The sequence below is a fragment of the Gobius niger genome (genome assembly GCF_951799975.1).
Source record: "Gobius niger genome assembly, chromosome: 9".
In the NCBI taxonomy this organism is placed as follows: domain Eukaryota; kingdom Metazoa; phylum Chordata; class Actinopteri; order Gobiiformes; family Gobiidae; genus Gobius; species Gobius niger.
The window spans coordinates 4,617,296-4,628,497 of NC_136860.1; the positions used below are offsets into that span (position 1 = coordinate 4,617,296).

The 11,202-nt window shown below is 41.4% G+C and overlaps 1 protein-coding gene across 1 annotated transcript; it reads right to left on the minus strand.

Annotated features, from left to right (window-relative positions):
* Positions 1-1,994: 1,994 nt before the first annotated feature.
* Positions 1,995-10,735, minus strand: esd (esterase D/formylglutathione hydrolase; the record flags this gene model as incomplete). Its single annotated transcript, XM_079563792.1, has 9 exons — positions 1,995-2,386; positions 5,574-5,741; positions 6,366-6,464; positions 6,546-6,665; positions 7,716-7,840; positions 7,917-8,015; positions 8,812-8,900; positions 8,980-9,048; positions 10,602-10,735. 9 exons carry the CDS (start codon positions 10,733-10,735, stop codon positions 2,306-2,308), a joined length of 984 nt encoding a protein of 327 aa, XP_079419918.1. The 3' UTR covers positions 1,995-2,305.
* Positions 10,736-11,202: the final 467 nt, after the last annotated feature.

The following is an 11,202-nucleotide window of genomic DNA, read 5'->3' on the forward strand; positions in this document are numbered from 1 at the left end:
GAGTGAAAACTTGTGATTCTTTTTTTTATCTAAAATCTTCCTTTTCTTTTACAAAATACTATGAGTGATTTGACCCAGTGTTTCAGGGCGAAAAGCAATAAAACGTGAGCTCCTGATTCTCCTGCACTTTAGTTATCGTGAGCGTCCTGCTGATTTCAGGCAGAGGTTTGGTCTTGTATAAATTTAAAACTTTAAAACTGTGTCCACATTTTGTATTTCGTGACTCTGGGAGATTTGACTATTTTGTTGTTTTGATGTAACATAACCTTTTATAAAAAATGTTGGAGTGTTTTTTTGTACAGACGTGTTTGCATGAACTGTCCCCTTATTGTCGCCTTAAACTGCTGTGAATACTGTACATATTACACTTCAGTAAAACATTATGACAGAGAGCCTTGTCTGTTCATTTAGTCACTGTGAACTCCTTTAGTGTTTCTACAGGTGGTTTAAGTCAAATCAAAGGCTGATTTCAGGCTGAATGTGTTTTAGACCATATGTTTTTGACTTGTATGCAGTAATAATAGTTCACTGTTGAGGGAAAGTTATATTTTCAAAGAAATCTTGATCAAATGCCAGTTTGATTCTGATTTGATGCGTTTTAACCTCCACTTTAACCAAGCACATTTTCTACAGTTTGGCTTTTATACACATCTGAAAGCTTCTTGATAGAGTCAAAATAGCAGCGAAAATGAGACAACGCAGCAACAATGCAAGGAAAAATCTCAGCTCAGTTTTGTCTTTAGTCTTAGCTTTCAAATAAGACGTTACACTAGCCTATAGGCTGTAAACTCCGGTCGAGAAGCTTTCAGATTTAGGTGAAGCTGAACTGGAGAAAGTGTGTTCAGTTTATGTGGGGGTTAAGAGGATAATGACTTGTTAGGCATGTTTTATGCCGACTTCTGTAATGCATTTTTCACATAGACATAATATATTATAAAGATGAGCAGGTCCCATTCAGCCCCATTCATTGAAAAAGGTTCCCGAGGCCTGTGTGAACCTTAATGGCCGCTCTGTCTCCTCCTTCTGTTCCTTAAAAGGGCAAAAAGGCGGGAAGCCCTGCACTCGAGGGACGGGCGGAGCCTCCACAGACCTCCAGAGCTTGATTGACAGGCTCTGGAGCCAGTCAATGCACTGAAAAATGCTTCCAAATTTCCGACTGCTAAACAAAAACTAGCTTGATGTGGTCACATGGGTCATAGCAATTTTTTGAAAAAGAAAAACTCTTTGGAGCCAGGCTTTTAAGCCGTTCTTGTCAATCTTATCAATGCTCCCAAGTGTCTCTTGGAGTCGCCCCTGACCACCAGGGGGCGGTGTTACAGCAATGTCAGCTCCCCACCATGAGGACCATAGTGAAGCATGTTCCTCGCCCATTGATTCTTCACCACCAGATGGCACTCTTACAGCGTCTAGTCTAGAGGTTTCAGTCGTCCCATTAAAGGTGGGTAAAATAGCCAAAATATTTACTCAGGAAGAGAAACGTTACTTAGAAATAAATATATTCAAGTAGAAGTAAAAAGTAGTGACCCAAATATTTTACACAAGCAAGAGTAAGTACTTGAAGAAAATGTTACTTGAGTAGTGAGTATTAACTGGGTGTAAGTTTGATTCATGTTTTAGTTGTGACATAAATTATAAGAATCAAAACATGTAATCAAGGAAAAATTGTAATATTTTCAGAGAAAATCACATAAAAATACAAAAAGCAATAAACAAAACACTAAATAGATGTATTTTACGCATCTATGAAGATTTGCCCCTGAAAGATCAGTGACATGAGTTACTATTTTAAAGTAAGAGACAGATGCTTCATTTTGTGAAGTGCTTTTTTTTAAGCTTTTAGCGGTTTTAAACGGTGCTCGGTGCAGACGGGCGTTAAGATAACATGTACTTGAGTAAATGTAACTGACAAATACTCACCTCTGGTCGTTGTGTTATTTTCAGACACAATAACAAAATCCTGACAGTGTAGATTAGAATAAAAGGAAGAGAAAAGCTACATTTCATGGTTTATTTTGAAAAATGTGGCCCTGACAGTCGCTCCAGCAGACGTGATACAGTAAAGGCAGCTTTGATAGATTTTAATCATAATGGGGGAAAATGTTTATTATGGGCTTTTCATCCATCCAGTTCATGGTAAAGAAACTTCACAAACTGCAGAATTGTGAACTTAAATCAAAGTCTCTTGGTTTGGACGGAGTTGCTTGTTTTCGATTGTCTTTGTAAATTTCCTGCTGGAGGCGTCAGAGCTAAGAGCCGAGTCCTGGGGCAGATCCTGGTTCCTGGTTCTGTTCCTGGTCTTGGTGACTCAGGCGTTGAGGAACTTGGCGTGGTGCTTGATGTGGTCGTTGATGAAGGAGTAGATGAAGAAGTAGCTGTGATCGTAGCCCTGCGGAACAAAACCACAGAACGCAGTTTAGTCTGTGTGGAAACCAAAATGGCCACCGTTATCTTCATCTTGGCTGCTGTACTAAATGTAAAGATCGCATGCAAGTGGTGTGATTTAATTAGGGGAGGGACTTTAACGCGTTATTTTTGATTAACTAATTACAAAGATTTTAACGCGTTAATTTTTTAAACGTAATTAATCGTATTTCCCCCGATTTCCCTCCCAAGCCGGAATCTTTCTTTTTGTGTGTTTCTTGTACACCCGTATATCTGACGCACATCCGCCCACAACAGCAACGGACGGAGACGCTTCACTCGGCCCGTTGGGGACTCAGATTAGTTTAAAAAAACATCCTGATGGGACGATAGACGCTGTACTGCTGTGTGCAGGTCGTGTTAAAAAGAGTTCTCCTTCCACTGTAGTTACTCACGTCTAAAATACCGTCTCAATGTAAAGCATGTTGGACAAACACATAGGCTGTATCCGAATGTCCACACTATTCCCTATGTAGTGACTATATAGTACCATTTTGTAGGGGTGTCCGAAAAAAAAAAGTAGTCCACTCGAAATTTCCCACAATGCATCTCGAAAAGTAGTGAGCATCGATGGCCACTAAACGGGTCAATATAGACCACAATGCATTGCGAGAGTCGGAGAAGAGCCTGACAGCGACAGGTCTTTGAATTAAACAACACGACTGAATGAAATCAGCTGTTTCAGTCGTGTATTGCGTATTTCTCCCGAATAAACGACCTAAATATAAACGGTTACGGTGAAAAAATGCTAACGTTAGCTGCTAACCTTTAGCTTGAGCTGTTAAATGACCGAATAATCCGAGCCATTCATGTAAAATCCATGTGAAATAAAGCGTATCTGACTCGTATTTATCCATAAATATTCCACTGCCTCATGAGTTTGGTTGGTCTTTATCACAGAGATACATTATTCCCGGAGTTTAGCGAACTTTTAGCAGATGTAGTCACTCAATCTGCTGGCGCCTCGGACACCGGGCTCTAACCTACTTTCGGCACGTCTTTGAGCTAATGCTGGAGTGATTTTTTTTTGTAATGATAGTTTTAATTTAAATTTAAATGACAAATAAAACGCCTGTAAAAGTGCCAAAACAGTCGTTCTGTTTCTTAAAATAAACGTTTGTAACAATAAATAAATTTAGATTAAAAAAAACAAAAAACATCTGCACGCCGCAGCGCGTGACGTCACGCAGCGCGGAGAAAGTAGTGGCTTCTGTCCGAATCGCCAACAGAATCAGTGACTAAATAGTCGACTATATAGTGCGGGCGTATATAGTGAATGATGGGTTAGGGACTGGGGTGGATATTCGGATACAGCCAAAGACGTCCACAATGCTAATGTTAGCGTTAGCCTCAAACAAACGCTCCGGCTACGCCCACTCTGAGCCACAATAACCCTAACCCTGGTCAGGATAAGAGATGGCACTTTGATTTCTGTTTACAGTAATTGTTAAACACTGAAAGGCGCTGTTTCATGGCCTTATATGGCCTTTATTTATACCAAAAACTATAGTTATATTTATACTTGTTGTTCTGCTGGACAAAAGTGGAATTGTTTCCTTTGTTTTGTTTTGGCTGCCCTCTAGTGGCTAGAATGAGCATTCTGGTTATGTCTTTTCCTTTTATTTTTTCTTTGAGATACTCAGGAATTTATGCAAGGGCCGGATTAAATCATCTCGCGGTCTGTATCTGGCCCCCGGTGTAGCGATTTCAAACTACCCCCCCATTCACCTTACCCCCCGGTACTTTGAAATTGATTTCAGACTACCGGGGGTAATTTGAAATCGATTTCAAATTACCCCCGGGGGTAACCTGAAACTGATTTCAAGTTACCCCCCCTGATTTCAGATTACCCCCGCCACAATATGTATTGTTTGTTTGGCACGGCTGTGTTAAATAGAAAATGCCCGGATGTTAATTGCTAATAATAGCTACAACTCTCGTAACTTTTCATCTGGTAAGGTTAGCTTTGGTTCGTAAACTCCACTATCCTTAAGGTTAGGGCTAAGGTAAGGTTAGCTTTAGCTCGTAAACTCCACTATCCTTAAGGTTAGGGCTAAGGTAAGGTTAGCTTTAGCTCGTAAACTCCACTATCCTTAAGGTTAGGGTTATGGTAAGGTTAGCTTTAGTTCGTAAACTCCACTATCCTTAAGTTTAGGGCTAAGGTAAGGTTAGCTTTAGTTCGCAAACTCCACTATCCTTAAGTTTAGGGCTAAGGTAAGGTTAGCTTTAGTTCGCAAACTCCACTATCCTTAAGTTTAGGGCTAAGGTAAGGTTAGCTTTAGTTCGCAAACTCCACTATCCTTAAGGTTAGGGCTAAGGTAAGGTTAGCTTTAGTTCGCAAACTCCACTATCCTTAAGTTTAGGGCTAAGGTAAGGTTAGCTTTAGTTCGTAAACTCCACTATCCTTAAGGTTACGGCTCCAACTGCGGTTCCTGTAAGGTATTTTATGGATGAAGAAAGCAGTTGAGAGGGGGGTAATCTGAAATCAGGGGGGGTAGCTTGAAATCGCGTTCATCTTACCCCCGGGGGTAACTTGAAACTGATTTCAAATTACCGGGGGGTAGCCTGAAATGGGGGGTAGTTTAAAATCTTTACACCGGGCCCTGTGTTCGACACGTGATGCCGACATGCTGCAAAAATGCTAACTCCACACAAGAAGGCCCCACCTGCTCCAGAAATAGGGCTGGTTACAGTAAAAAAATAAATACATTCGATACCAGTACTTTAACGATACTTGGTTTACGATACTCATACCTGATCGATACTTTTTCCCATACTTAAAATATTTATCATAGAGCCAGAAAACAGAACAATAATGTTCATTTATTCCATGAAAGACCATTTATTTTAAATTTGTATCATTTTAGCTGAAACAACCAAGTGACTTTCTTTACTGCTGTCCCAGGACCAACAGGCCTCAAAACTTGATATCTAATGACTACCTTTTGATAAATATTTACCAGTCGTGCCTAAACTTTTGTTTTGATACCATCCTCGTATGATTTTAAAAGTAGTTATGTGCAATATTAGCAGTAATAGCATATTGTGAGGTTATCGTGAGCCAAGTGTCATGTATTGTATATAATCATGAAGTACCCACAGGTATCGCACTGAAAACAGAAGTATCCACAGCTGGAGTGAGAAGCCCTTACCGGCTGCAGCCTGAAGACCACGGGGATCTTCTTCTCGGAGCACACGGCGATGAGGTTGTCCGGCAGCAGCTGAGAGGCCGACAGGAACTGGTCGTCTCTGCCCTGATCGATCAGAATGTCCAGCTGAGGACCGGAGTACGAGCCAGCCAGGACTGTGGCGTCGTACGCCTGACGGACGAGAGAGAGAAGAGTAACTCAATTAAAACAACAATATCAAAGGTACACTGTCATTTTCCCACAGTCCAGATCTGAACCCCACTGAGAAAAACTCTGTAACTCTGGATCTTTCAACATTGCAGAAGCTTCTCCAAACAGCCATTTTTAAAACCTCCTACCCCGGCTTTAACCAAGCTCATTTTCTCTAGTTCAGCTTTACCCAAATCTAAAAGTTTCTCGATGCCTATAGGCCAGTGTGACACTTAATTTGAAAGCTAAGACCGACAAAACTGATTGTAACTTTTTGTCACATTGTTGCCGTGATTGTCGCCTCCGTTTTGTCACTTTTTTTGTTGTGTTTTCATCCTCGTTTTCGTCGCTATTTTGAAGCTCTTAGATTTGGGTAAAGCCAACCTGGAGAAAATGTGCTTGTTCAGGTGGTGGTTAAGAGGTTAATGGACAAACACTATATTTTAATGCCACAAATGCAGAAAACAAATCAGCGCATATTTAATTTTTTAAAGATTTGCAAAACATTTAATCCAACAGAGGAAAGAGTACGGGACAGGAAAACAGGCCCTGCGGAGACCCTGTCCGGTCACAGCAGAATTGATATGTGACGTTTGGGACTCTTACCTCCCAGGTGGAGCGGTCGGAGCCCAGGTACCCAGAGAAGGCCTTCTGCCCCCAGGGACACTGCACCGGGTTACAGATGGGGGCGAACGCCGACACCGACTACAATGAGATGACGATTTAGACGTGTTTCTGAACTGATGTGTAGATATAGAACAGCGACAGTGTTACAGTGAGGAGTACCTTGTATTTCCCCGGGTTCTTGAGGGCACAGATGAGCGCCCCGTGGCCCCCCATCGAGTGCCCGCTGATGGACACGCGCTCAGGGTCCGTGGGGAAGTTAGAGTTGATTAACTTCGGGAGCTAACACACAAAGAAAGATGTTTAAATATTATTATCATTACTAGAAGACACGCATTACTGCCTTAGAGCACTCTGACGTTTATGAAATATGTTAAAGCAGTACTAGGTAACTCTTGCCCCTAGAGGCCATAAGCGGAACTGCAGATGTTGTGGCAAGTTGCAATTTTTGCAAAAGACAAAGTGACAGAGGGATATTATTCATCCAATTACACAATGGAGATCATTTTTTCACTCACACTTGGCTGTAAATACCATTTAAGTGGTGCTAGCCCAGTTAGCTTTGCCTGCTAGCCTGTTAGCTTCTTCTTCATGATTCCATTAGTGTGTATTGGTGACTCCGACCCAGAGGCAGTGAAGTTGCAATTGTGGTTTTCTGGCCAGAGACACCAGGGGGAGATGAAAGACCCCCCAAACATCCCATTAACCCTTGTATTACCCCCAGAGGGACTACGGAAAGGATTTATTAAGATAAACAAGTTACTTAGTACTGCTTTAAGTTAAAAGGATGAACTAATCAAAACAGTCCTAGTATTCCTCAAACATTTGTTTCTGGAAATGTCTTATAAAATAAGCTTAATTTAACTTTTGGTTGAAATCAAGCTATTTGTAATAAGCTTTTTAACACTTCACTAAATTTTACCATTAAAAGGCATTTGGTTTATAGCTTTTGGACACATGAGTCTTATCCATTTTCAGTGAGTGGAACCTCACCATAAACCATAAAAACATTTTAGTTAAATCTTTTTATCTGATACACTAACAAAACAAGCCCACATATTTAAACCTGGAAAATAAAGGCAGAAAATGTATTTTAAGAAAGGCTTCCTATGCATTTTTCAGTAATCCACCTCAAAAGTTTAAAATTGAGATTTGTGTTTTAGTTTGTATTGTGTCATCAGTATTTTGAATCACTGTGGATGTTATTTTTATCTAAATGTGAGTCAACTTTAAACCAGAACAAGCCACAATTTGAAACCAGGAATGAAGTTGAAATAAACCCGATCAAATCAAACTGTGTAAGTCTTATAATAATCATCCTGTGACTCTCACCTCGTCAGTGACGTAGGAGTACATGCGGTAGTTGTTCTTCCAGGGCTCCTCGGTGGAGTCGACATAAAAACCAGCTCCGGTCCCGAAGTCCCAGCCCTCGTCCTCGCCCTCGATGTTACACCCCCCTGCGGCATCATGGGAAGTGGAGGTCAGAGCGGGTGAAGCACATGTGGAGGCGTTTGTCCCGGTTGTCATACTCACGTGGGCTGGTGTCCGGGGCCACGATGATGAGGCCGTGTTCAGCCGCTCCGAGCTGAGATCCTGCTTTGGTGATGAAGTTCTGCTCTGTGCATGTCAGCCCTGAGAGGAAAACGTGCTGAAGTCATGGAACAATACTGCACCATATGACAAGGGTTTGCTCATGGGCAACAGCCGACATTCCCTCATTTACTTATCTGATTTGAAGCATAATTACCCACTTTTTTGCCACTGTCTTATTTTTATTATTATCATTTGTTGTTACTAATATGAAACGTGGAAGAGCTTGGTCGCTTCTAACTTCACCCCGTTTGGTCCCATAGAGCATTGGTTCTCAACCTTTTGGAGCCGCGACCCCCATTATAACTGTTAAAGGGGTTTGTGACCCCCCGCCCGGGTCACACTGTGAGAAATCGGAACATTAGCCTACATAATTCTTTAAAAACAAAGAAAAAACAAATGGCTAAAATAAAATTCATCAAATTATGAACATATAATGGCACACACATGCCACAATAAAATATTATAATACACACTAAAAAAGTATGTATGTTTTATCTACATGATCTGGCGACCCCCCCAAATTTGTCTCGCGACCCCCAGGTTGAGAACCACTGCCATAGAGGAGAGGAGGAGAGGCTAAATGCTAACAACATAGACATGCACTAGCCTAGCACTGCTAAACTCTTGAAATATAAGGACTGCAGGAAAAAAAAAAAACATATATATATATATCTCCAGAAATCAGCAACACTCTGGATAACTAGGAAATGAGGCCCTATGTCAAAAATCTTGAAAATCCCTTTAAGAAGTTTATATGCAGCTCAAAGCTCAATTGCAAGTTTTTCCTCTATCTTAGTTAATTAATTCACAATAAAAGATGACATGAAGGACTGACCTGAGAGCCAGTAAAGCACCGGACACTTCTCGGTCTCTGCCTTCGGTGGGAGGAACACGGCGAACTTCATCTTACACTTCAGCTCCGTGCTGCACAGGCCAGAACCACAAAGAATGAGCAAAATGTCAAAACACCAGGATAATGTAACCGTCTGAAGCTTCCTCTCACCTCTCATGTTCAAAAACCTTCTGGAAACCTCCGGCGCATTTGTTTGAAGACACTTCCTTCATCTTTGATCTGAAAAGATAAAGATCATTCATTACTGATTCTTGTTTGTAGAGGCACATTGACCACTGCCGGTGATGAAGCACTGTGGCCTAACGCTCGCTCCACCTGCAGAGTTCTCACGCTCCACCTTTTCCAAAACAGCTCGAAGGTGAAGAGCACAAAAAAAAGACATAAAAGTATTTAAACTTGCTGTAGTTAAGGATAACAGACATGAATTTAAGAGTAAAAGACTGATTCTTTTTCCCCTGTTTATCAAATTTGACACCTGATCTTTGAAGAGCACCTGCGCCTACTTTTTTGGACCTACTGATGCACTGACTTTTTTCTGTTTTTCACCATTTGACATTTATTGATGGGTTAAAGGGACTATATAGAGTTTAAAAATGTTAAAATAATGTATTTTCCTCCCCTACATGTTCCAGCCTTGTCCTAATGTGTAGAATGAGCCCAGACCTGTTCACCACAACTGCCTCTATAATCCTGCACTGTCACTCAAAGAGTTGTTAATTCGGGTCGAAGTGCCGTCATGCACAAGCTTTAAATAGAAGCTGCAGTTACACGTATGACCTGAGGTGGCAGTAGTGAGTATAAAATGGCAAACTTGCATCTAGCCCCTTTAAGATTGAAAAGTGCATAATAAAATGCCGATACGATATTTTGTCCCAGCCCTGATATCACATTTGGCCAAATTGCCCCAAAGTGCCCTCTGGAACCACCACCTTAACGTGGTGGAGGGGTTTGAGCACCCAAATGATCCTGGAGCTCTGTTGTCGGGGGCTTCGTGCCCCTGGTAGGGTCTCCCAGGGCAAACAGGTCCTATAGGTGACGGGTCATACAAAGAGCGGTTCATAAGCTCCTTATGAGAGACCAACAGGCCCGGTTAGAATCATGAGGCCGTCCTTCTGTGGACCCACCACCTGCAGGAGGACCCATAAGGGGCTGGTGCAATGTGACCCCACGACCCGGCAACAGACAAGTGCAAGAAATGGATGGATGGTCCCAAAGTGCTGCACAGACGATCATCAAACACGAAATATGAAATACTATTAATGATTCAAGGCGGATGTTGCTTCGTCATTATTATTACATGCTTTTTGATTGATGGTGCAAATGTTGTGGCTTCTAGACTGTAACACCTGCCCTGGGTATATAGGACGTTCTCTTCAGTCTTTTATCACTGAGATTCAAAAGAAACAATAGTGTGTGATATTAACAGCTGAAGAGTAGTTGGGGGAATAAATGTCTAATATATTGTTTTACAACAGTTCTATCTTATGGTTTATAGAACATGATAATCATCCAGGAAAATTATGACAATTAAACAACTTATTCCCCAAGACAATAAGCGCAAACTGGCCACAAACTGGAGAAGATCACGTTTTGCCTGCAGCCTCCTCCACTACTTTCCGTAACTTTAAAAAGTCTGCAGGACTTTTGGATCGTGCCCACATAAAGAGCTGTCACGCGCTACACGCAAAATCTACCCTCAAAAGTTGTGCATTCACTGCTGAAAACGCTGCATTATCTAAAAGTGAACAAACACGAGCCAAACTCAAACTTACCCACGATTTGAACCAACGCTAGATAATATTCCTCTATTTATAATCCAAAGTGGGCGTTGAATGGGAGCTAGCACGTTAGCATGGAGCGTTTTAAGATGCAGAAAAGACGCTTTCCCGAGACTCACAAACGTCATATCCAGAGCATTTGCAAACCTGAGACGTAAAGGCACGTTTAATACCTGCGTATGTGGAGTTTATGGAAGAAGAGGCTGTTTCTGTTGGTTAGCTCGAGCTGCAGGAGTCACGGCGTGGAAGAGGTGAGAGTCCACTGACGTGATGACGTAAGACGACGTGGTGTGACATTCTGGTGTAATACTGAGCTAAGGCCACAAGAGAGGGGTGTTTCACCACAATACAATACTATTATTTTTTGCAATAAATAAATAAATAGGTAATTTCCTATTGTATTGTACAACTACCGTAAAAATGTGTGTCCTGGGCAGAAATACGTATATATATATATATATATGTATTTTTTATATATATTTTTTTTCCCCAAAACTTGTTACTCATTAACCTCTTAACCCCCATCTGAACCGAGCATATTTTCTCCAGTTTCGACTTGAACCAAATCTAAAAGCTTCTTGAAAAAAGTGTCATA